This window comes from Rutilus rutilus (assembly GCF_951802725.1).
Source record: "Rutilus rutilus genome assembly, chromosome: 19".
NCBI lineage: Eukaryota > Metazoa > Chordata > Actinopteri > Cypriniformes > Leuciscidae > Rutilus > Rutilus rutilus.
Genome location: NC_140232.1, coordinates 19,434,251 through 19,461,945, shown reverse-complemented (window position 1 = coordinate 19,461,945; position 27,695 = coordinate 19,434,251). Strand labels below are relative to the sequence as shown.

The 27,695-nt window shown below is 38.7% G+C and overlaps 2 protein-coding genes across 4 annotated transcripts in view; both read left to right on the top strand.

The window, feature by feature from the left end:
- Positions 1–17,955, top strand: part of grid2 (glutamate receptor, ionotropic, delta 2) — a 427,641-nt gene extending 409,686 nt beyond the window's left edge. Inside the window, exons 15-17 of one of the 3 annotated variants that reach the window (XM_084389290.1) lie at positions 8,758–8,998; positions 14,643–14,864; positions 17,272–17,365. In XM_084389290.1, coding sequence (XP_084245416.1) covers positions 8,758–8,998; positions 14,643–14,825 — 424 coding nt within the window. In that variant the 3' untranslated portion in view covers positions 14,826–14,864; positions 17,272–17,365. Of the gene's footprint in view, positions 1–8,757; positions 8,999–14,396; positions 14,482–14,642; positions 14,865–17,271 lie in introns of those variants that run through there. The other 2 variants (XM_084389289.1, XM_084389291.1) reach the window with 2 other exon arrangements.
- Positions 17,956–22,807: 4,852 nt separating this feature from the next.
- Positions 22,808–24,086, top strand: atoh1a (atonal bHLH transcription factor 1a; the record flags this gene model as incomplete). Its single annotated transcript, XM_084388671.1, has 1 exon — positions 22,808–24,086. One exon carries the CDS (start codon positions 22,808–22,810, stop codon positions 23,684–23,686), a length of 879 nt encoding a protein of 292 aa, XP_084244797.1. The 3' UTR covers positions 23,687–24,086.
- Positions 24,087–27,695: the final 3,609 nt, after the last annotated feature.

Here is a 27,695-nt window from a genome sequence, read left to right as displayed (position 1 = left end):
TTGAAAAGCACCAGTCGCTGCTAGTTTGTGTGTGTAAGTATTCTCAGATGTGTAAATGTGTAGATTGATATAGTCTGCTACCAATCCAAAAATATCAGGGGGGTTATTGCTTGAGTACATGTGGTTTATAATCTAGCATATAGGCAATTTCAAAAATCATTTTATCTTAGGTTGAGATTTAATTACACATTATTGATTTGTGTGCTGGTTCACACTGGAGGCATGTGAGAGAAAGAGGCAAAGAGTGTGAAATAAAGAGCAACAGAGAGAGGTATTTTAGATTTTTTGATTGAAGGCTTAGCATTGTGAGTCAGAAAAGTGCTCTCTTTCAGGTTGTATGTGATTGTATCTTTAGATGGTTAAACAGATGGCATGTTATAGAAATGTGTATACCTGTGATACAGTGCACGTGTGTCTTTGGGCACCATTCAATACTAGCATTAAGTTGGCTTGACGTTGGACGTTTGATATTTGCAAAATGCTATTGATGGTATATTTTGTGTATGTGAAATAAATAGGCATTATTACACATGACTTGACAGTTTGTTTTATTAAATATCAAAAAATTAAAAGGTGTGCATCATACCTGGCACCTCCATGAACACTTTACAGTTGGTTTTTCACTGTAAGTCATTCTCTTCAAATGCTATTGAGCTTTAAATTATACGTGTATACCAAATATGTTCAATATTTGTTAATATCGAACATCCAACGTCAAGCCAACTTTATGCCTAATTCTAATGTAAGAATTATTATAACTATTGCTCATACGTGGGTTCAGAGATTTGAACAATTTTAATCGATAAAATGGATGGAAAAAATTCCCGTAGACTTGAATGAATGACAAACCTGAGCCATTTCTGAGAACGAGACTATCATAGAGAGAGAGAGAGAGAGAGAGAGAGAGAGACTTGCAGAAACTGCTTACAAGTTATCTTTTTTTTTCTTTTTTTCTTTTTTTTTAAAGACCGGTCAAATTGGTAGATTGGTCTAATTTTAATCCAAAAAGTAAGACTGATTAGCCCTACAACTGCTACTGTAGTTGGTCATACTAGTTCTTAAGTCTTAACTTAGCGGCTATGTTTATGCAACTGGCCTCAGAATATCTTAGCAACCACATAACAATTGCATGGCATCGGTGCCCTGCACCCTAGCATCATGGCAGTGCATTTTGTGCAGGCAACCACCACTCGCATTTCCTTCATAAACTGTAAAAATCTAGTTGAATCTTGTTGTTTTCATCAGCAGGGTTATTAGAGGAGTGAAAACCAAGAGTGAAGACCAATTACCCTATTAAAATGGCACACTCTAGAGCGATCGCCGCTTATACCTGACATTTTGCAGCCCACAGTGCCAGTCAATTTCCAGGACAGATGCGAGGTTGCTTATAACTCCTCAGGGCAAGATACCCATGTCAGCCTGGTTACACAAAGTCAGTCCCTTAGCAAATGGTCCTGGGAACACATGACATTTTGGACTCATTGTCCAGCTGATAGAAATTGTTAGAACAGAGCTGCACTACACTTCTGCCATTGAAAGCGCTGAGCTTGATAAATAAATGCAGTGCTAACACTGCAGATTTATACCTCATTGTCACATGTATTTTGGTTTCATTATTCTTGTTCAACTTCATGCTGCTCTGCGCAGACCAGTCAGTGTCTGACTTGAAGCAATGCATGCCTGTTAGAATTTTTTTCCGGCTTGAGACAGCACCGACGCTACGTCACTGTGACATATGGCACCAAAATACCGCAAGAGCGATTCGAGAGCTTATGGCTGACTCAGACAGTGCAGCTTCTCAAGAGCGGCTGCTCAAGCTCTGATGACGACACAGCTGTTCCACGATTGGCCGGATTCACCGCATGACAACGATCACGTGTGTTTCGTGTTTATTCTGACAGCTTCAGTTCCGCTAATGCTCACAAATATGTATTTTTGTATCTTTTCATGTAGTCGCAATGTTATATTGTGTTATGTTTATCAAAATAAACCTGATAAAATATGAAGACCCCCACTGTATTGGTATTTAAATAGTATAGGCTTATGTTGAACTTTATTCTACAAACAGATGCTGTATTAAGCAGTACACAAAGTAATGAATATATCTCTGAAACGTCTTGTGTATTTGACAAATTTAGCATTTATTTCACTTCAGCTGTGATAAACCATGCAAACACCACGGGAAGCAGAAAGTGTCCGACTTCACGTCTCCGTTTTCAGCTCCTCCCCAACTGCAAGCGGCAGCTCCGTTACATCGATTACATCCAGCCGCAGACTAAGTCGAACACACTTATTGTGTTTCGGTTTGGTTTAGTTCTAGTTCCTGTTTCCTTTCTCATTTTCCTGCCACTGGTTGGTTTCCATGGTTTTTAATTAGTTCACACCTTTTCCCTGTTCTATTGATTAGCTTCCCTTGTGTATTTAAGCCCTTAATTTTCCTCAGTTCCTTGTCTAGTGTTAATGTTGTGTTTGAGTATGTAGTGCTTGGGTTCCCTCTGTGTTCATTAAAAGTCTTCCTGTTTGATCATTTGGATTGCTACAACTTAACATTTCTTTTGAATATACAGTATATGGGGTCTGCGGGTCTACATAGAGAGATTGAAATCTATGGCTATTATAGAGGCTATTATACTGATATAAGTGTCTTTCACAATCTTTTGAGATGTCTAACATCCTTCAGATATCTGGTTCACATTGATAAGCTGAGAGGAAATTCCATCTGTATTTCCCAGGCAAAAGAACTGCTTGCCTTTGTCTTTTCGTTCCTTTTCTCATCGTGTTTTCCCAGCTCTTATCAAGTAGTTTGTCTCCCCGCCGACAGAGACATCTAATAACGTGATCATTTCTGCCGCAGCTGGTTGCCATAGCAACAGCTCCAGCAGTCCAACTCGATTCAGCGCATAGGGCCCGAGAGGCAAGCAAGGAGACTACATGACAGACAGACCTGAGGAGAGAACCGCAAATCCCCACCCGCATTATCCCCAAAGAACAGAAAAATGAGTTTGAAGTGCTGCCGCAACCAGGTGCACTGAAAAACAAAGATTCGCGCTCAGTGTCATACTGGGGTCTTAAATGAAAGCTTGTTGCAGTTACCAGATCACCCAGTTGTCATGGAGAATCAGGTTGATCTGGACTTGTGCTGTTAACAGGGCCAAGTGTTTGTTTAGCCCCTGATATTGAACATGGACCAAAGCCAGCTGAACTCCCTTGACTGCGCTGGTCAGTGATAGTGCAATTCAAAGACAAAAACACAGAGCGGAGCAGGTGAATTGTTGCTTGTGTTTTGCCCTGGCCTGTCAGTCGAGCTCAACTTGTTCAGCACGCACACCGCTTATCTCCTTCTCTTCGTCCTCACTCACCTTTCCCTCCATTTATCACTCCATTTTGGGAGGAGAGGGAATAAATAACAAATAAAAATGTTTGCTGTTATGAAGCCGCTGTTTCTCTGTAAGTGCCCTGAAGGGAAAGCAGCAGTTTTTTTTGAGTAAAAGGGCAAATTATTTAAAATTTCAATTTGAATTTGTGTCTGTTAACTTCTAGATAGCCTGTAGAGGTCATCTATATGCTAGTGCAGGGATATTATTTCAAATATTTATTAGTAATTCAAATTTATTTGTAAAATGCTTTTCAAAAGAAATATTATTTTAAAGCAACTTTTTTGGCTATTTAAATAAAAGTGGCATGCCCAAACGTCCTGATTCAATAGGAAACACGTCAATGGCTAAGTTTACATGCAACCAAATAATCCTTTAGCAGTCTGATTGTTGGCTCAGTCAGACTGAAAAGGCTTCATGTAAACACCTTAATCGAACCGATTGAGGTCGATCTGATCGAAAGGTTGTTTTTTTTACCTTTTATAATCCAATCGAGAGAATACTGTATGTAAACATTTAAAGGAGTCATAACCTGCAATTTTCACTTTTCCACGAGAATCAATGTATGTTATGATCGACTAACGATTATACACTGGCCGGGAAGCCGATATTTAAAAGTGAAGCGTTTGTTTACCTCAGGGTAAATAAACCAGCGCGCGTGCACGCGCACTCAAATACGAGATTTTGATTTCAGCTCCCTCTTGACGTCATGAGGTAGTAGGATATACCATATATGGACACCGCAGCAGGAAGCCCCCCTTCCCCTCGCCCCCTCATATTCAGTTCAGTCGAGAAAGATGGAGAAACCGAATGCACACCGGACTTGCTCTGTGGTTGATTGCCATAAAAAACATGTAAATGTGTTTTATCTCCCAAAATCGGACGAAACTATCAGGGACCAGTGGATGAAATTCATTTTTAATGACGCTGTCCCAACAACCCTTTCAACTGGCGTGCAGAGCCATATAGAGCGTCCACGACAGCCAAAACATCGCATTGATCTCGCGAGACAATAATGCCTTCAGAAATAAGGGTAAAAGTAGGTCTGTGTTTATTTTTTTTCCACTTTTCTTTTTTAGAAGGGCCTGAAAGACTATAATACAGCAGTAGGTATCCAATGTAATACTAGGTTATGACTCCTTTAATCGGATTGAAAGCCGAAACTTGAAAGGACTGCGCATGTGCAATGATGTAGAAATGGCGTAAAGATGCATGATGTGCGGAACGAGCTGCAGTTGTTTTTAAATATAATGTCAAAAATGACTGTTGTGTTATTCTAAAATTCCCCTACCAATCATTGGCTGCGAAGTGGAGCAGAACTATGTGTGTGTCAGACACAGACACTTTGTTTTGGGTGCAGGAATAGGGTGTTTTTACGAATATAAGCAGCATGACACAACGGTTCAACCGGATGACTTTATTTAGCGTTCATGTAAACACTACGGTCGGATTCATCAATCAGAATTGATTCATTCATTCATGTAAACAGAGCCAATGTGAGAAAGAAACCCATGCTCATCAAGTGATTTGTTTTTATGAGTTTTTCTTTAAAGGAGAACTCCGGTCAATTTTAACATTGAGCTAATTTTTTTGTACATTTGGAGTGCTGTCAGTACAGAGAACAACGACAAAAATCGATGTTGCCTACACCGTGTTATCCTCTTTTTAAAATTTGCACCCTGTTGACTTCAATGGGGCATGTTTTAAACCTGCTTTTAGCCGGCGAGTTCACGCGCATAGGTTTAGTACCTATGATCACGCGCGTGAACTCGACAATCGATTACTGTGGACTTCGACCGAAAACAGGATGTAAATACAGGTATGTGCGCTGGCTGAATAAACATCATTTTTAATATATTTCTTTCACATCTACTGCAGTCAGATTCACCCGCGTTCACTCAGAAGGAATCACTCACATGACCTGTGCACTTGTAATGACACATCAAGGATGTTAAGAGGCTAAAAGCAGGTTTAAAACTTGCCCCATTGAAGTCAACAGGGTGCAAATTTTAAAAAGAGGATAACAAGGTGTAGGCAACACCGATTTTTGTCGTTGTTCTTTGTACTGACAGCACTCCAAATGTACAAAAAACTGAGCTCAATGTTAAAATTGACCGGAGTTCTCCTTTAAAAAAGGGACATTTAAAGTCAAAAACTTTTTTTTAGAGAAGTTTAGTAAAAAAGCACAAAACAAAATCTTTCAGCATATGGCCATCAGTGGGCTTATCTTCTCAACAAACAAGGTAAAATCTGGTCCCCTCTGAGATGTCTACTGTCATGTCTCTCCTGAGACTTCTGAAGACAAACATGTGGCGTTTCCTCAAGGGCAAAACTGGACAGTTGATTCTCACAGGAAAAGTACCTGGTGTTAATTCCTGTGGATCTCACCAGTCCTCATTTGTTAAAAACGCCAGGGTGTTAATTCATTAAACACAGAGCCTGTTAATTTGCCCAGTACCAGCTGCTGGAAAACCACAAGGTCAGAAACGCTCTTTTGAAAACAAAGTCCTTGAATGTTGACACTTGTATTAGACTTAGGTTGAAAAGTGGCACAGAAAGAATAGAATAGAATAGAATAGAATAGAATAGAATAGAATAGAATAGAATAGAATAGAATAGAATAGAATTTACCTTTAAGAATGGTTACACAAGCCATACTTGTCTCCGCCTTGCCATCCTATCAGTGTGGTCAGATGTAACCTATTATCTCAGCCCTGAAGCAGCGCATGGCATGTTGACCCACCAAGTGTTGACACATCCATCATGGCAACACTCATACATGTCACAGACTAATTTTTCAAGGGTAGGCCGTTCCATATGCCTGTGATTGGAGTTGTTCTGTGGTGACCTCCAGTGGGAATTAGGTCTTAAAGGAATAGCTGTGTTACTGAAGACCAAGACATCTCATCTCAGAATTCATTCATCACAGTAGTTTAATACCATGGAAAATTAAAACATAAATTGGAAAATGCACCAATGTTAAAATAAAATAAAATGTAGACAACATTTTTTTAACTTGACATCTAACTGATAAGTTTAAGTACAAAAAAAAAGAAAAAAAAAAAAAGAATGAAAGCTAAAATAAAGTATAAAAATAAAAACTAATTGTATTAAATGCTGTTACTAGTATTTAAATAATACTAAAATAACACACACCACCTGCATCCTTCCTATTACATTAAAGCAGTCATGCTGTACTTTTTAAAAATCTTTTAATGTTCCTAGGTTCACTCGTAATGATAGTTTTTTCTCAAAATATATTTGCAAAGCATGATTATTTTGTGAATATTGGCAACACAAAGATATTGCATGGTTTCTCAATAACTGGAATATACTGCATTAGTGCTTGTTAAAGCACAAGGTGCTTGTTTTATAGTACTACGACTTGTTCATTTTTGATTTTGAGTTACTAATTCTTTCACTTTCAACAATTCCATCAGTTGGACATTGATTACATCTTTGCTTACTCAGTCACAGTACTTGGCACTGTAATGGCACTGGATCACAGCTCCCCATGTATGTTTTGTGCTGTTCTCTTGAATTGTCCTCATTGTTGTTTCAGGTCTCTGCTATCGCACTCTGAATCCTCTAATGCAACATATGTGGGCGGTGTTGCATTGCTAAATGTTGTTGGCACGTTTAAAATGTGATCTATAAAGCAAATCTTTCAACATTGGCCCACCTTGTTGTGAGTCCTGTGAGCTGTGTCCATAGCAGAATGTGGATGGGTCATTCTCCATCTGTTGAGTGCAATAGGACTTTTTTTTTTTTACTCCTGTATTATATTGTTATGAGACAGGGATATGGATATAAAGAATGAAGGGTAGCTTTTTGAATAAATGTTGAACAGGATTTTAGACAGCATTGTGTGTTACTGTGAATTCTGAACATTTCCATTGTGTGTGTGGCTGTTTGGATAAGTGTTTGCTGCAGCTGCAGTTTGGATGTGAATATGGGCTCTTGGAAGCGCGCTAGTCTCCTCCTCTGGGGCTAAATGTGAGCTGACTCCTGACTGCAGACAATCAGGCTAGAGAGAGACCGCCACGCAATACAGATCAGCCAATCAATGAGGCAAATTCTCCTAAACCTTTGTGTCCTGTATTCATTATCATTCATTTGCAGCCACTGGACTGGCATTAGTACAAACTGCCATCACTACATCAGAACACACTCATTCTTTATGGTGAGGAAGGTGACATTATTTCTGAGGAGACACTGCCCCCTGGTGTTGGGAAAAAAAGTAAATCACTGCAGCAACAGATGCCATTGAACAGACTGGGACCATTCTGAGTTATTTATAGGGTGTTACACAGATCTCAGTGGCTCAATTAATGTGTAAGAATAAAGCAATCCGACATTCAATTTCAATTCATAACACAGTCCATTTCTGTAATGCGACACACAATAAAATGGTGCACAATCATGCATATATTTAGGCCAGTAGTAAATGTCCAGGCATGGAGTGCAGGACTTCAGTTATCAAAAGAACGTTCATATTTGTCTTACTTTAGCCGACTTTAGTTAGGGGAACTTTTCTGTCTTCTGTAATTTTGAATAGAAATACACTACTTTTAGATGATTGATTATAGTGGATGTTATGGGTCTCTTACTTTTTCCTCTTTTTAAAAAGTGAGGGAATTGCCTGAATATTCTTATTTTGAGCTTCTGCCTCCACGCTTCATACTGTATAAGGTAAAACCAGTAAAATTCAGCTTTGCACATATTCAAGAAAATCATATTTTCAATACTATCTTCAATTCAATACTATCTGCAATACTGCTGTCATCATGCATTTGGAATTACAATTGATATATATATATATATGTGTGTGTGTTCTCACCCTTCTTGACCTGTAGGTTGCCGTTGTTCAAGACAGTGTTCAATATTCAATCCATTATTGGATATTTATAGGATATACGATAGTTCGGTATTTCTGTTGTAATTCTGACAAAGTTGCTTGTTTTTATTAACAGAAACTGGGATTAACCACGATTAATTTTGTGACTGAGATTTCAAGAACCTCAATAAGTTATTACAAGTTAGTGATTTATGATAATTCAGTAACAAAACTGTTTTCATAAGTTCATTGTTAATTAACTGCTAGGTAACTTTTATTAGCAAGTCAAATTGTTTTTCCAAAATGCAAAAAAAAAACATCCATCCAAAAAAATACCATCACACACAATATCAGAAATTCACACCATCACACTTCCAGCCAAAATCCTCTTGAAATTCGTTTTGGCCTAATATGTGATGGTATGGATTCTTCATGACCTTTATTCCAGGATTAATGCTGTAACATAGACATCATTTGAAGTAATCTGAAAAGTGCCTCAGAATAAAGAATCATCCATATGTGTGTCTGTTTTCTTTCTGTGTCCAGGATCTTAGAGCTTCAGCAGAATGGGGACATGGACATCTTGAAGCTGAAGTGGTGGCCACGAGATAGTCCATGTGACCTGTACTCTCCTGTGGGCACTCGGAAGAGTGCCAGCGCCTTGGACATCCACAGCTTTGCCGGGGTCTTCTTTGTACTAGCAGCTGGTGTAGTGCTCTCCTGTCTTATTGCCACGGTGGAAACCTGGTGGACGCGAAGGAAAGGCTCCAGAGTCCCATCGAAGGAGGTAAGAGTCTTAAACCCTTAAGAATAGGGATGAGGTTGATAATTAGCTTATCATAAACAGAAGAGTGTGGAACATGTTTAAATACAATAACTATGGAGATTGTCCAACTGCCCAAGACCAGATAGGATCCAATATAGTTACAGAACTTCAAGTTCAGTAACATCGCTCCTAAATTTCCCCTCAGAAGGAATGGTTAATCTCAAAATTAAATTAAGTCATCATTTACTCACCCTGGTGTTGTTCTAATGCAGTATACCATTCTTTGTTTTTTGAACCACAAAAGGAGAAATTAAAGAAAATCAAGCTTGCACTTGTCTATATAATGACAGTGAATAGCGACCAGCATCAAGCTTTAAAAAAAAGATGCAAAGGTATCACAGAATGCAACACGTGAGGTATATTTCAAGTGTTCTGGGGGTAAACGATACAGTTTGGTGAAAAACAAGCCAAAATGAAATGTATTATTTAACAGAAATCCTGACCTTGACCGTGGGTCTACCATGCTTGACTGCACATTCGTGTGACTCTGTTAGCACCACAGTTCACTCTAACTCGCCCCAAAAAACGTGTCATGAAATACAATGCCTAGAATTCCCCAAAAGTACCTGTGTACTTTCTTCACTGAGTTAAACATCTCCGTTTGTCTGATGACAGTCAGAATGACATTCAACAGATTTGAATGCGATAACTTTTTGTTGCGGCAAACACAGCAGATAAATTCACATGAGAGAAGAAAGTATATTGTATTTCATTTCATGTTTGTATTAATCTTGTGTGCTTTTTCTGGGCGAGTCGGAGTGAACTGTAGTGCTAATAGAGTCACATTGAACTCACAGTAGAGCATAGAAGACCAATGGCCAAGGAAAGGATTTCCATTAAATAATACATTCAATTTCGGTTTGTTTTTCATCAAACCCTATCGTTTACCCCCAGAACACTTGGAATATGACACGTGTCACATGGGATTCATCATTCTGTGATACTTTTGCATTTTTTTAAAAAGCTTGATGATGGTTGCTCTTCACTGCCATTATATGGATGAGCACGAGCAGGAAATTTTTTTTTTATTCTCCTTTTGTAGTCCGAACAACACCAGTAGAGTAAATAATGATTTACTTTTCATTTTAGGGTGAACTAACCCTTCAATGCAGGACAGCGACATTTTAAAGAATGTAAAACTGGGCGGTAAGAAAGTCGTATGACGTTATGAGTTTATATCCTGTTAACTGCTGTTTTTACCAGATATTTGGTGGAATTTTCAAAAAATATTATATTAAATGGTACTGAATTATAACATTTAAATTAAATAATATAAATTCAATTAATATAAAATAATAATATGAATATTCATTAATAATGAGATTAAATAACTTTGTAGCTATACTGAGTTTTTGATAATACAATGGCTTTTATACCTCACAAATGATTTTCTCTTGTATTCGGAACGTGATGGTAGCAAATCAAAAGATGATAATAATAATTATTCATATTTGATTAAGATATTTTCACTTTTGAAGTTGTTGCATTTAAGCCATAATACACCCCTGTGACCTCAAATCATTCTGTAATAATGCAACAAGTTGCAATATTGCTCGGCAACCGTAACCAATTTGAACTTGTACCTAACAAACACCCCTTAATAACACCATCCTTCTGGTCTTCTGGACATTTTGTTTGTTCGACGCTTTCTACTGTAAATAACATAAATCCTGTGGACTTATCTGCCATAGAACAAACAGTTAAGCAGAATCAATATTGGTCATATGCCACCAAAGCCTTGGAAGGACATTAGTAACATTAACAAAAAAGACAAGAGATTAAAATGAGAAATAGTCATCATTACAAACAGTTGACAAAGTAATTCAAATCATTTGTTTCTGAGAGCTCACTTAAACAAACCTCTCCAAAAAGAACACAATGTTGTTCAATTGCTTGCCAAGCACATTAACTGTAATAGAGCTGTTGAGAAAAAAATTAGGTGCTAAAAAATATATGTGCTTATAAAAGCTGCATATACCTAGATAATTACTTTAAGACAAGGCTCTAATTTTTCATTTATATCCCATAGCTAATTTCATGAAGATCAGTTTAGATTAATGTGTTGTTTGCACATATTGTTTTTCTTTGTTTTCTTGTTCTTACAACTGTTTGCCTATTGTTGAATACGGTTAACATTAATTACCAAATAAACCCATTGCTTGCATTTCACATGACAACACTTCAATGTAACACAGGCGTAGCAGTGACAGCACATTCATATGGCTGTGAATGAACCTTTGTGATGTTGCTCTTGACGCATTTCTTTGATTTGATGAGTTTATGGCTCCTTGTTATCTTCTGCAGCTGTCATATTGTGGGTGTTCTTTTTCCTGATATTACATCCCCCATCTCCCGCATTACTCCAATTGAGTCCCATCACCCACCCCCCGACATACACACCTGACCTCTCCTCATACCCCTCTGGTCTGAGTCATCAGACTCTCCACAGGCCAAAAAACACAGCATTGCGTTCCACCTGAAAAACAAAGTAGTGCTTTTGATCAGCGGTCAGGGGCTTTTTCTTGTCTTCCGTCCTCCCGCCATGAAGCAGCTTTTATCTGTCAGGGGCGGCAGCAGCAGGGCACTCATGACCCCACAGAGAAGAGCGGCTCTCCTTCATCCCTGCTCCTCTGAAGGCCATCGTCCACTCCACTGCTCGCCATAATGTTCAGACATTTATATGGACAAATTATGTTCCTTGCAGAAATGGCAGATGAGCTTCATCCTGTTAGTTTTTTTATTACAGCATGCCACAATTAGCAGATTTAAGTCATAAAAAGCTGAATGGCTCATTTGTACTTGTTTATAAGCGAGGCCCAAAGTAACACTGAATTAAAATGGCCCGGGAACTTTATTGGGAACTGTGGCATTACATGGTTTGAATTGGATTCCAATAGCAATAGTCTGACCTTACTATGTGAGGGATTTAAAGCACAAACTATCTACTAACTAAAGAAATCATCTGTCTTGGCATTTTTTTAACAACTTTTTCGCACATTAAAAATGTATTATCAGGGCTTTATTTAAGATGCCTTTAGTGTTTTTCCTCTTATTAAATAATACATAAAGTTTGAGGTTGTAAGATTTTGTAAATGCTTTTGAAAGAAGTCTCTTATGCTCACTAATGCTACATGTTTGATCACAAAATACAGTAAAAACAGTAATATTGTGAAATATATATATATATACATGCATACACACAATTTAAAATAACTGTTTTCTATTTGAGTATATTTTAAATTGTTATTTATTCCTATAATGGCAGAGCTGAATTTTCAGAATCATTATTCCAGTCTTCAGTGTCACATGATCCTTCAGAAATCATTCTAATATGCTGATTGTTTTTATTATTATCAATGTTAAAACATTATACATGTTTTTCAGGATTCTCTGAAAGGAACAGAAGTTTGAAATAGAAATCTTTTGTTACATAATAAATGTATTGAACAGTTTCATGCATCTTAGCTAAATAAAAGTATTAATTTCTTTCAAAAACATCTTACTGACCTCCTCAAACTTTTGAACGGTACTATATATTATATAATATTCTTTTTGTATGATGCTGCACTATATATTGCACTTTGTCACAAATATGCATTGCCATATTACAAATAATTAAAAGCAATACAATCTCATTTTAGCTGATAAATTCACCTACCATTGGCCTCAAAGTTAACATTGGACCCCTTCTACTGTATATAAGCATGCTAAGTCATTAATTCTAGCTAATGTAGTGGTGTAGTTGAAGATGTAACACTGAGCATGTAGGGTGGAGCGCTTTGGCAGTCACTCTTGAACCCCGCTCCTTTCTGCCCCAGTGGTTGGATCATGCTGATTTGGGCTCATTCCTCGAAGCACTCTTCCAGACGGTTCCATCAGAGTAGAAGCTTGGCAGAGCTTTGCACAAATATTCACACAGACATGCTGATAAGCACACATTTTAACACACACACACGGTTCAGTGAGCGAGACGTGTTAATGCCAAAAGCGACCAAGACAAGACAAACGCTAAAAATGATGAACACATATCACACTCATCTCACAGATGTTTTTGGTTTTACAATTAAAGCTCTTTGGTTTATTGCAGAGTTAATTTAAGACTTCTTTACTGCAAAATTACCGTATTTTTGACTTGTTTTCCAGTCAAATTATTTATGCTTTCAGAGAATAATTTAACGAGTTAAGTTTTATTTTTATTACCCCCTTCAGCAAATTGTTGTTTTATGCATAACTTCATTTAGAGAGATTTATAACAACACAAACTATTTGTGGTAATAAAAATAAACTTACATTGAAATACTAAATTAAATGAATCAATAAAATAATTAAAAATGATCTTGGTTTAAGGATATTTGGATCATTTTTGAACAAGGCAAAAATACTGAATAACATAAAGTCATTTTGTCTTAAATGTCATTTTGGCACATCCTAAAAACCATTCTTCCATCTTTCAGCATGATGCAACTTTCTTTTTGGTGTGTCCCAGTGCTGTCTTGGTACATCTTTAAATCTTCCTAACTGCTTCCTCTTTTCTTTGTGATATTTCTTGACACCTGGCTAACACTGAGTTCATTGCACATGAACAATAGAATGACTTTGTGCTTGTGTCTGTGTCTGACACGCACACATGCACACATGCACACACACACCAACACACACATTGCATATGCCATGGTGTTAGTTTGTTCCTGTTTCCTCTCTCTGTTTCTCTGTGATCTCGCCGTCACGGCTTCCTTCTGTGGTGTCGCAATTGGTCAGAAATGATTCGATATGACAAGTCGTCAAAACGAGTTCCACCTCGTAGCGATGAATAACCATTTTCCACCCAAGTCAATGTTTTTACTGCGCACCACCTGCCGATCCAGAGAGGACGAGCAGGCGGTCCAGAGAACTGGAGGTTTTGCTTTATGAATAAGCCATTTCACATGCCAAGCTTTGTGTTTTAATCATTCCTGAAAAACCAAATGATGAAAAGTTCTTCACCTCAAATGTCTGCTGTGTCATTGATATTGTGGCTGTCTGGAGTCCTGCGGTGCCTCTACATTTGTAGGCCGCGGTATGAGGTCTGCATTCAAATAACCAACTGTTTTTCAGTCTTAGAAGAAAGAAAAAAGGAAAAAATATATTTTGCCTGCTTTTATTCCTATTATGTTCAGAGTGGCTATAGTAGTAGTAGGTATTTGAAAGTCAGACCTCATGTGGCCGCATAATTAACAGAGGCCGCCGAACGCCAAACAGCGATCTGTGTCAGTCATTACTCTGAAAATGTTTGGATATTTTTCAGAAAAGACCAAAACAATCATGTTATTCTGCTGTCAAAGCCTGAAACAACTTTTATTTTGTTGATTTTGTTTTATAGATAAGTACTCTGTGTTGAGGGGTGGGAGAGAAATGCAAAATGCCATTTTTACCATCTCACACTTCCAGGTATCTGGCTCCTTGGACATAAAAAAAAGAAAGAAAAAAACATCTGTGTGCTGACTGTTTGTTTGTTGTCTTTTTCTATTCATTCCCCCACCTCTCTGAAAACAACCTCTTTCCCATCCTCTCATCTGCCTGCTTCATCTGTTGGGTCATGTCCTTTCACGCACGCACACGCACACAGACACAGGCAGACGGACCGTCTGTGAGGCAAGACGAGCCGTGTCATGAGCCGCAGACTGACATCATGCTCACGCTCAGGCCTTCCTCCAATCATTTGTCACCTGCATGCTGCGCCACACCCCTCGACTCCAAGCTGAGGCACACGTTCGCCATCCCGTCGCGAACTGTCTTCTGCCAGCACTGAGCTACACTCTTTCCACACTTCTCCAAGCCTCGAGCCCACGTAGGTTATGAATTGCGCAAAGATAAGTTTTTTTGTACGGACTTAAGCAATCGCACATTTGCTGCTGGAAGAGAATCCACTTGGGTGCTACAAGGAAGGCCATTACCATTAATTTCCCGAAATGCAATTATACGGGCTGCTTTCAATACCAATCTTTTTCAAGCCCACAGAGATCAATCCATTAGATCCAAGCTACGTAGTGACTAGACAAAATTGGCCAAAAGAATACAAAAACAGTCACAGTGCAAACGTGACAGGAAGTTATTTGAGCTGTGTAGCCTACGAGGGGCGTTTGCAAAACTTGTTCAATATTAAGATTGGTGCCACACATGGAGACTAAGTGTCTAATTCAGTATTTATTCTCAATACAATTATTGCAACACATAAAATGCTAAATTAAAGCAGTGGTTCTCAATCAGGGGGCCTGAAGCAAAATATATATAATATTAGCCATTGCATCAGGTAAAATGTTTGTTTGTTTTTTAAGCAGTTTTTTTTTTTTCTCAATCAGGCCCACTAGGGGGCCTCAGTAAACTTCCAATGGTTTAATTTATCAAATATAACAATGCAATATTATGTGTGTGCTTTAAACTCTTGATTAATAATTAAATCTTCATAATTAATAATAATTACAAATATGTTTTATTCCATAAAATTGAGGGGTGTACTTAGACTTTAAAAGTTAGATTAAGTTCAGTTAGATGATAAATGTGTCTTTTTAAATTGTACTATAACCACTTTAGTCTGACTGAATCATACTCATCTGGCTTTTGTGAAGTCGGACCAACAGACCTAGATAATGTGATTGTAGCTCGGCTACATGTTATAGATACCTATTGGCCTTTGCGTTGTGCACATGCTCCGGAAGACAAAGATGACGTGCATGTGCATATAATCCTTCAGATTAAGATTCAGTTACACATTCTGTCATGCATACTTGGACAGATGCAGACTGTAGCTGCTGTAGCTCCATTATAGAACACTATTCACGATTCTCTGTTAAGAACCACTGGTTTAAAGATTTCACACTAGTGTTTCATCAATATCTGCACTCTCAGGAAAACAATTTGCACAACTTTTGCCTAAAGGGGTTCTGTAATGGTAATGTAATCCAATTTCAAAACGGTTTTCCCTGGATGAATTTTGAGTATATAAGCTTTCGAATGATACCTAATTTATGATGAAAATCGGCGATAAAAAAGTGGACCAAGTGTCCCACTACCGGGACACTGACAGTTTACAGGCTATAGATAGGCCTACATATTACTACTCTGAGGTACTAAACTGCTCTTTTTAGGGCTTGATAAAACACCAAGTTGTCCCTTTAAGGGTGTTGCAGTGACAAGCTGGTGTATCCCTAAAGATACCATTTTTGCAGATGAAATGCATAGGTTTAGACTCATAATGCAATCTCACCATGCCCCAAAAAGAAAAGTGTAAGGGTATTTATTATCTTCAAACACACCAAAGTATTTTGAGAAGCACAAGGTCCCTGTTTAGGTCAACAAAACAGCACATGTAACAGCCTTCCCACATTCCTCTTCCCTTCACACTTTCACCCCTATTATACCGCCTTCCTCCACCATGGTGGTAGGACAGGTACCTACGAACCTCCCGCCCCCCTCGGCCCGACCAGGTTCCCCCACCACCCCTCTTTACTCAGGGCCACGCTGCCTGCCACTGGTGGCTGGAATCAACTAAGTGCTTTATGCTGGTCCAAACCAGAGGCTTTTATCTCTGAGCTCCCTGCAGCCACAATGTCAGCCCACGTCACCTCGTGAGTTCTTTAAAGCAATCTACATATTTTATAGTAGTTCTGTTAGTTAAACTTCTTATATACTAGATAAGCTACAGTTTTGTCACAACCATGGTTTCAGATGGCTTGAAAGTGGAAAGGTTTTGTAGACTGTATCTACATATCCAAAGATCCATCTGTCACACGACGTTAATGTTGATGATAGTCCAAGGACAGTCCTGTGTTTTCATTACCGTAGCTCAGTATGTTTCCCTTTTTGTACCTTCCCCCCCCTCTTTCTCTGTCTTGCTTTCCATGCAAACACTAAAACCTCATTGGGCCCGCTAATTCTTCATCAATATCCGCCCTCAACCTTCTTCCAAATTTTCTTTTTCCCAACTGCATCCGAAACACTTCCTTCACATCTCATTTGCTCACCAACTCCCTTCCTACTTCACCGCCCCTATCCGTTTCCCCGTTAACCACCTTGTGCTGTCCCACTTCGCTATACCATCCCACTCTCTATCTGCTCTTATGAATACACACCCCTTCACTTCACTTTACACCTCTTTTCTCTTCTGATCCTATAACAACCTTCGCTCCTCCTCCTGTTCTTCTCTCCTTCCTTATTTTCCCCACTCCGCTTTCCTCCTCCCGTTTTCCCTCCTCTAGGACGATAAGGAGATCGACCTGGAGCACCTTCATCACCGGGTTAACAGCTTGTGCACGGACGATGAGAGCCCCCACAAACAGTTCTCCACCTCCTCCATCGACCTGACGCCCCTGGACATGGACTCCCTCCCGGCCGCCCGGCAGGCCCTGGAGCAGATCAGCGACTTCCGCAACACGCACATCACCACCACCACCTTCATCCCCGAGCAGATCCAGACTCTCAGCCGCAGCCTGTCGGCCAAAGCCGCAGCCGGCTTCGCCTTTGGGGCCGTGCAGGACCACCGGACTGGGGGGCCCTTCCGGCAGCGAGCCCCCAACGGCGGCTTCTTTCGCAGCCCCGTCAAGACAATGTCCAGCATCCCGTATCAGCCCACCCCGGCCCCCAACTTTAGCTACGGCAACGACCCGGACAGGGGCACCTCCATATAGACTGCAGGAGTTCCTGTGCCTGCGAGTTCGAAACAAAAAAAGAGATATATGTAAATACAAATGTTCCTTTTTGGTTGTCGTTTTCTCTTGACTTTTGCTCTTGGCGATGGAGCTTGCTTGTCCCGACCGAACTCGTCGGCAGGACGAGGATGGAATAAAATGATCATTATTGTCATTGTGGTTTGTCGGGAGATTTTCTCTGTGAACTAAATGAATTTGCCTTTTGTTTGCCACATTCGATTTTGTGGGGAGAGGAAAAAAAAAAAAAACTATCAAATGTTGCAATGATGGTATGTTTACCTTTTTGGTTTGGGTTGTTTTTTGTTCGTTTTTTTTTTTTTTTTTTTTTTTTTTAAAGACTGCCTAGTGTTTCCCTGATCTGCAATAACTCAGTTTAGAAGAATCTTGTCAACTCATCGACTGAATTGTGCTTCACCTCAGCGCTCTGTTAATGTTCAGTGCTCCCTCTAGCTGAAGCGTTCGACAAGGCGCTGCTAAACTGAGAGAAAATAACCTGCTTTTCTCGGAAGCCTCACAGTGAGTGACTGTGTTTCTAAGGACCTCTCATCCTCTCTGCCTTCTCCCTGAAGTCGAGATCTACTTTGAGTCTTTTAATGGACACTCTGTGGAAAAGACTCGATTGAACTTGAAATAAAAAATAAGAAACATTATTGTACCGTAGGGAGAGGGATGAAACAAATGCTACTAAATGTCTCTTACTGACTTTAAGTATAACAAATCTTTAATGCGTGGAATGTGTCTGGTCAGAGAGTTTTAACAACAAAATAAATGTTCAGAACTGTCTGTAGTTTTAGTTTTCTCTTTTTTTTTTTTGTGATTAGTTTTGAGATTGCTTCAGTGCCATCATCTTTCATTGATTTGCACCATTAAACCATTAAGAGTTTGTATTCACTTCTGTAGCCGTACTCCAGGATTCGACAAAAACATTCTGTAGAATAGCTTCATTGTATATGCCACAATCTCGCGGCTGTGCGTCATAGATTTTGGAAATCAAAGAGTGAGAGAGTTTTTAAAAGGAATTCTTAACACGAGCCTTAGGAGACGGGGCTTTTTTTACTTTTCAAGTGTCAGTCCTCGACCTATTGCCACGCCATTTGAAGACGCTGATGCAGTGGTGACTTTTGAGGGGTTATTTGAAATCTCTTTCTATTTCATTTCGTAAATGTTAAGGGGTAATATTTATCTAACTTTTTTTCAAAGTGCTAATTGTTTAAACAAGGCCATTGAGGTGTGGTAAGTTTTAAAGAAAAAATACACCTTTTGAGGACAAAAAAACAAACCAATCCTTTTCACTAACATAAACTGTATTAATATTTACTAATGTTAGTTGTTTAGAATGAGCTTTCAGTTTGTTATCCTCTGACTAATTCGCAAATGTTGTGTGTAGGAAACGGCAACAGTGTTTTGACGCAAGCATTCTAGATGTACTTTTCTTAAGATATGATTAATGAAAGACTATAGGAGCAATTTTATTTAGTATCAGTTTAAAGATTTTTATTTAGAGTAAATGAAGAGACATTAAAGTGTATATTTTACATGCAGATACTTTTTTTTGTTGGATTTAAAGAAGATATAGAGTATAATATCTGAGTCTGTAAAGCTCAGTTATAGCCACTATCACATTACAAGGAGTTCTCCACGGTTTCTCTGGCGGGAAGACATTCTCATTCGACTTCATTCCATTTTGATTTCCGAATCTTTCAAAAGGAGGCAAGGTTTTTTTTCCCCCGTAAAAGAAGCATGCAAAACCTGCTATGCCTGTAACATTTTTAATTTCATACATAGAATTGTACAGGATTACATCATTTTCAACTGATTATAATGTACAGTATTTAATATAGGCCTATTTTGTTGTATGTGTTGCATATTATTCAAATGGAACAAACTGAGGCCTCTGTTACAAGTGGCAAAGCTTTCTGTGTATAATTTGTCTAATAAACATGTTTTCTACAGTGGTTTTTGTTGTGTTGTCTGTATCATCAGAAATGTCTCGAAATGCTGTATGCGAAGAGTAACGCTGTTCTACTTTATCCCTTCCGCCTCAGGATGAGCTGATGCTTTGAACACAATGAAGGATGTGGTCAAAGGTTAGCCAAATTTGGCTTTTGACTTTGTGAACCAGATTCATGCACTACAGGTCAAAGTGAAAGGCACCACAGCGTTTCAAGTCATGCTCTAGTGCTTGGAGAGTTTGTCGCCACAAGTGTCCAGATGTAGTAGGCCAAGGTCTTGTATGCGATTCTTATGTTATTTATTTATTTGTATGTTACACTTTTTACCAAACACCCTGATGCACCAACATGGTCTTTTTTTTTATCTTCTAATGATAAAAAGTTTTACACTTACAGCACATATAGCACCTGTGAAGGCTGGCATGCAGTCGAGAGCTGTAGCTCATGTACAAGGAGTGATGTGCAATTCCAGACATTTTATGCTGCATGTACACTCAAAAAAAAAATTTTTTTTAAGTCATTTCAACTTAAATTTAAACTGACTTGATTTTAATCTTGTGTAATTTATAAAAATAAAAAAAAAGTTTAAAATGTCTTAACTTATTTTAGAGTAATGTAAAACCATATGATGTCAGTGTATCGATCATTTAATTTTTTACAGTGCAGGCCTATGGAAAAAAGAGGATAGCTTGTACTAAATCAAATTAGAGAATTACATTGGACAGGCTTTCACTCAAATTCAAGGTGTCGAATGTTTTATTGTATGACGAACTGTAGTAAAACGGATGGTTGTATTGAGGTGAAATTCATTCTCAAAAAATGTACCACTTGATTTACAGTAAATGCATTGCATGTCCACTAGATGTCGCCTTTGATGCCTTTTCAATAGATTTTTAAAAATAGATGCATTTAAGTGTGCACCTGTTCTGATATTTAGAAAATCAGAAGTCTTATTTGTTTCATGTATTATGGAAAACACTTGTGGATTCAGTTTCTCACTTTTAAATGTGGTATCAGGGGGTTTAATTACTGAACAATGAAAGTCCCTTAAAGTCTGAATTGAATCCAAATGATGACATTTTATCTATGTAAAATTATTTGTTACATATATAAGAAATAATGAATTTATTTGTTACATGTTTCAAACAATTACTTTAGTAGCTTGCTGTGGCTGAAATTAATTTTATAATAATTATTATTATTATTATTCGTGTTGGAACCCTATGATGTCTTTTATCGACTTTTATCAAGCACGCGATATCTCTGGGTTTCCCGGGAGACAGGAATGAAGAAAGCAGCACGCAGACTCGATCGCGGTGGAAGCCCCCATCGAGACACATTTTGTGCCCTTTTTCCAAAGAGTTCTTCAGGCGTGTCGAATGGAACATTGAGTCGCTATTGTCCCTGGGACACTTTAATAATCGACGGCAGCAATCCCAACCTGTTGTTTGCTTTAGGACCTATTCCAAGACACACAAGCCGCCTGGATGAGGCTCCAGTTGGGGTGAGCTCAGGCGCCAGTCCGCAAGCCTCTGCACTCTATGAATTCATGAATAAATGTAAAAAGATGAATGTGGACTTTTTAATGCCAGAAAACCGGAATTAAGGTCATGTGCATCACTGCGTTTCATACTTGTTTCGGTGACTAACCAGGGAACGCAGCTGTAGCCTATGTCACAAAGTATGTTTAACAATGCACGGTTTTCTCTCTGCACATTTATCCACGTTATATGGTTTCACTCCAGATAATGCTTTTTCTTAGTTTCACGATATTTAGGCATTAGGCCTATTCCATTATTTTATTATTGTCTTTTGTAGGCCTACTTTATTTTATTTTTTTAAGTTGCCAACAATAATTAAAGTGTCATCTACAATTCAACGAAAATTACCGAATTAGTTGCCTATTATTATTATTATTATTATTATTATTATTAATCTTGCGCCCCTTCTGCGCTTGCTCTCTTTCTAAAGCTCGTGACAGCAAGGGACTGTCGCGCCTCCAGATCAAGTTTCTGATCTTTGGGAAGCTCTTTTGCTAAAAGGGCGTTCCTTAAATCGGATCAAAAGGTTTTGAACTTGTTCAAAAAAGAAACGAAACTCAATCTGGTATAACACTCATTGCTTGAATGTCTTATGTGGACCAATATAACTAATTATTGCACTTTATTTAATGTTTATGTTGCATAACTGATTTTTGCATAACTGAGAGAAGTAGCACACTTATATTTATTATTTATTAATTTATATAATTATTAGGCTAGATGTACGATTAGGCTATAAGCACGATTAGCCTATAGGCTATTATTCCGTAAACTAATTAATAAATAGGCATTAAGTTAGAAAAAACATTTGTAAATAACTTTCTAATAGGCCTAACTTATTACATTTCATTGACTAAAATATGCAAAATACAAAATGATGCATGTTTCTTTCATTTCATGGGACAATATACATGAAGACAGAGCAAATGCCTATCAAAGCAGTGTAGCCTAGGTCATCGGGTTTGTTTTCTTATTGAGGTTCGGGCCTAATTTAAGAAACGTGACTAAATTCAGTTGAATTTAATAAACCAAGCTAGTTTCAAAGCACGCAGTGTCGTCAAAGATTTTTGATAACCCCTTTCTCTGCATTTCAGATTGTCGAGACAACTTTTTCCTTTTTTTTTTTTTTTTTTTTTTGTATTAAAGGCCTACTATATCTAATTTCCTAAACTTGTAAGGTGGCTTTCCACAAAACTTCATTCAGTCCCTAAGATTCTGAGTAGGCCTACGTCCTGTGGGACGACCCATTGTGATAATAATTCTGTAGTTAAACAGGCTTGAAGCGCTACATTATCAAAAAAAGAAAAGAAAGAAAGTTTGGCCATAATAACCTCTCTCGGGTTTGCTGCGACTTCTCATTGGTCGCCTACACGCGCCTGCCCCGCGTGCTCTTATTGGTCAAAGCGCCACGCGACCAGCTTGGGAAGGGGGGCTCCCCGGCGCGTGCCGCTTTTAAAACCGACGAGTCGCTCTGAGACATCAGTAAAGAAATCCTGTTCACCACAGGTGTAAGAAGAGAAATCCTCCACGGCAAAAACCCCGTTCCCATATCCATAGCCACCCACTTTCCTCCAAAAAGCACATAACAACAAAATGGATGGAATGAGCACGGAGACAAGGGAGGTGGTTGAACTCGACGTCCAGCATCCAAGCTTGGGGCGGGGGGAGCAGCGCGAGTACCCACCAGCTTTGGCACTCATGGCCAGCAGTGACCCACGCGCCTGGCTGGCTCCCGTGCAGGCTGGCACCTGCGCGGCACACGCCGAATACCTGCTGCACTCGCCCGGCTCGAGCTCGGAAGGCGTGTCCTCTGCTTCCAACTTCAGGAAGAGCAGCAAGAGTCCTGTCAAAGTACGCGAGCTCTGCCGGCTTAAAGGAGCTGTGGGTGCAGATGAGGGCAGACAGCGGGCCCCGTCCAGCAAAGCGACCAACGGCGTGCAGAAACAGAGGCGAGTGGCTGCCAATGCCCGGGAGAGGCGAAGGATGCACGGATTGAACCACGCATTTGACGCGCTGCGCAGTGTCATCCCAGCCTTCGATGACGACAAGAAGCTCTCCAAATACGAAACCCTACAGATGGCCCAGATCTACATCAACGCCCTGTCCGACTTGCTTCAGGGCCCCGGTGCTAAAGCCGACCCGCCAAACTGCGACTTGCTGCCTGCCAAGGGGTTCGAGGAGGACCGCTCTCCCAGAGGATCACCGAGCGCCTGTCGGAGAGGCACGGGCGCGGGTTACCCGTACCAGTACGATGATGGAACATTCGCCACTTTCATGGAGCAAGAGCTTCAATCGCCCTCTGGAACGAGCAAGTCCGGTTCGGAGGCCAGCAAGGACTCGCCTCGGTCGAACCGGAGCGACGGAGAGTTCTCCCCTCACTCGCACTTCAGTGACTCTGACGAAGCGCACTTGGAGTTGCAGAGCGAAGACGAGCTCTCGGAACTGAAACTGCCCAAGCACCGCGCTTTTTAGAAAACACACTACTGGACTGTCCGTCAATCGTATATTTGGGCTTTGTAATGGGTTGCTTTATTTATCCATTTGTTGTACGATCTTTTGACAATGATGTTGTTGTGTCTGACGCCAATAGATTTAGTTGCCTTCTCGTGACATTGACCAGACCCCTACGCCATGTGAACTGCCGCGTGCAGCAGTGCCATGGGCTCGAATGTCATGCATAAAACTGTCTTCCTTGAAAGTTTTTGAAACTGTTTATTATTCAGAAAAGATTGTCATGGGCCTATTTCATGGATACGATTGATTTTGAACCCTGTAAGAATTTGCAACTTCTAAAGTTTACGTGCACTTTAAAAACGGGCCATAGGCTTGAGAAACATTCTTTTGTCGTGGAACAAGAAATTGTGTTTATGTAGAAGTAATGCCAATTTGACGAATATATTTAATATAGCCATTAGATTTTGTACATCCGTTCTTTTTAATATTTGATTTCAATGCAAAGTTGTGTTCTGCTTCTGTAGCTGAAGTAGCCTAAGCTATTTATTTTCGTTTGCCTTGTCAATTTTTGCCTTACATTGAAATTTTGCTACTCGTATGTTTTGTTTTATTGTAGAAATAAAAAGGCAAATTTAACATGATTATGTCTCATGTGTCTTTGAGTTATCTCTATGATCTCTATCTCTGTCTCATAACATGTCTAAATCTTATTGTTTAAATCATTTCAATATGTACATTGCAACAAATGGTCTAAATTTATGTTACATTTTACAAATGTTATAATTTATAATTGGAAAACTTTAGTTGGAATTGATGTGGCATTTAATCATTACAACTATCAACACATTTGGTGATAAAAATAAACCTTTATTTTAAGTGTATATATTTTGGCGAGTTCAGTGAAACAAGAAACATTTAGGCTCTTTATCAAGTTGGTTATTTTTTTCTTTAGAGAATGTTTTTAATTTAACATATGTTTATCAGATCAGTGTATTGGTTGATTTTAGAAGAAAGTTATTTATGGAACTTAAAAAGGTTCTTTATGGCATCAGGCTGTGAAACCATTTTGGTTATTATCGGAACCTTTGATTTTAAGTGTTATTTACACGAAATCATTACCATTAGATAGGCTATTGTAGAACTGTAATACCATTAGAGCTGTACACTTCAACACACTTAATATGCAGTGACGCCTATAATTAAGGAAAAAACGAATTAAACTGATAATGCCATTAACTCATAATGTCAGTTCATCTTTTCATTCTTTAGCTTCTGGTTTCAAAAATATTTTTCTTGTGGAATTGTAATCAAAATATTTGTCAAATAAAATGTAAACGTCCTCTTTAAGTTAATTTCCTTATATTGTGTTTCCGTCGTTTGGCCAACCCGGGGTGCGTTTCCCGAAAGCATCGTTGGCCAACTATGGTCGCAAGTTCCGTCGTTACCAATAGAGTTCAATGGACATTGCGATGAACTTGCGACCATAGTTGGCCAACGATGCTTTCGGGAAACGCACCCCCGAACTCATTTTCGTATAAACGATTTCGTATAGATTCGTATGATTTAATTCGTACGAATCGTAAAAAATGTAAGCGTCAACAACCTGCCATAATGAGAAAACGTAACTTTTGTAGCTGCATGCGCTGTTTTTGTGCTGTCACTCTAAAACTACCAACAAATTGATTTTCTGTTGTAACTTAGTTTCAACGTTAATCATTTCATTTGCTCAGAGTTTGAAAACACTTCTCTAAAGACGTATAGCACAAACGTTACGGTTTTCTTAACGCGTGCTCAGTATGCCAACTGTCAGCTTCTCTACCCTCGAGCCATGACAAACATCATAAACTATTTGATTTTGCGTATGAAAGGATTTTAATTGTTTTAAACGCTTCTTATCTATGCGTAACCTCATGTTTATTGAAGAAATTGTTTTAACTGTTATTGAAGCGTTTATTATTTTTTACAAAATTGCTGGCCGACCCGTGTCAAGTGGTGTTGGGTGTCCTCCTGGAAGCACGCGCTGTCAGCTGGTGAGCGCACTGAGTGGAGTCCCACAGGACCTGACTCGAGAGACTATACACTCGCTCAGTGAGTCTGCCACACACGCGCTCACACGCCCGCCAGCACGCACCAAAGTACACATGCTGACGTAGTAGGCTACTACACCATACACACAAACACGCTAACTCGTGTAATTATCTTAAACTAAAAGGAGACTTACATATATAGCCTTCTTTTGTTGATTTTATAAAACAAAAATCGCTACAGCACTGTAGCCTAAAAAAAAAGTTGTTGCCTTAATTTTTAAGTAGGCTACAATCAACTTGGATGTTTAAGTCATTTCAACATAAATTAGCCTACATTAAACTGACTTAACAAATTAGTTGAATCTTGTATAATTTATAAAAAAAAGTTGAAAATTACTTAACTTATTTTGATGAGTTAACGCAATGCAAAAAAACATGTCATGACTTATTGATCATACGTTTTTACAGTGAGACCCTTTAAAATAGGCTACATGTTTAATAATAATAAAAATTCATATATTTATGAACAACATTTATCATTTTAAAACCTAATTTACCCCAAGTGAATTGGGCTATTTTTACAAAAGCTTATTTTGATCCGCTCATTTAAATATAGAATAGGGCATGTTTATTCTTTCAACATTATTACACTTACGAGTCACGCACATTGTAAATTGTATAAGCTACTGACATAGTTCCTTTAGGAATAGAAGGGATACGTAATTTTCCAAAACTTTTTTTGTCCGTTCCCTTGAAAGACTTCACTGGAATTGCTCAGGAATTATTAATGAAAGTGGGCGCTGCGTACCTGCTTTTTTGTGTCTCCACCCCTGCGTTTAACCAATCACTTGAGCCATGTGTCTGCGATCCCTATCCAGATTAACATCGAGAATAATAGGGAATATCATGCACACGCTCAGAACGCTAAATTATTCACAACCTTATCCATAATACCTTTATCTTCTAGTGAACCGCGCGACCATCTGTGCCGTCCTGTTACATGCGTCCCTCAAACGACAAACGCGCTCAGATTTCGCGACCACGCGCCTGTAAATTGGGAGTAGCCTAGCTGATGCTTAAACTAGGTGGAAAGTTTATCACCTGCATTTAGCAGGCGAATTTGATCATATTATTCTTAAGCGTAAAACTGTCTGTTTCCATTTAGCCTACATGTTTCTGTATCCCGCTTTACATAACAGCGTACGGTATTATACGACGGAGACTGTCTGGTTATTTCTTAAAGTATCACTTAGATATGTAATTGGCAAGATAAGTGCATAGTTACAACTTACAGGACCTGTCAGGTTCAGTCGTGCTGAACTAAGCTTTCACCATATGTCCGGTCTGCTCAACACACACAAAAAAAAGGCTTGGAAAATGATTACCTTGGAACATGTCCATACGCTTAAAAGTTATAAAATAGTTATGCTTTTAAAGGGCTCTGCAGTTATATTGTTAGTTTTATTAAGTTGTGCTCCTTTAAGAAACTTATATGCACACATAGAACTGACAGGTTCACTATGTACTTGCATGCAACATTCAATATGTGGCAATAGAGCAGATCTAAACGAGCCACTGGAAAATGAGGAAGAGAGCACTTTTAATATCTACTTTATAGTACTCCAATAGGCTACATAATGTTATTAAATTTGACACAAAAACTTGTACCTTTATACCAGGTCTCCCACGAAGGCAATTGTATAGCCTTATACACCTTTTTTTTAATCTGACAAACTGGTTGTTCTCATTATTTACGAATGGTTGTTTTTTTTTGTTTTTTTTTTGCCTTTGGTGGAAAATTATGTAGATTTATGTGTGACTTGCGGTTTGCGGAAAACCTTTGTCCTTATATCTCATTAAAATTTATTTAAAAAAAACAACCCTGTTTGTATATAGGCTATAGCCTAGGCTAATATACTTCTGGACCATTTCTTTTTTCTTTTCTTTTTTTTTTTTTTAACTGATTCGAATTAACCTACATCAGCAATCAGCCCTATTGT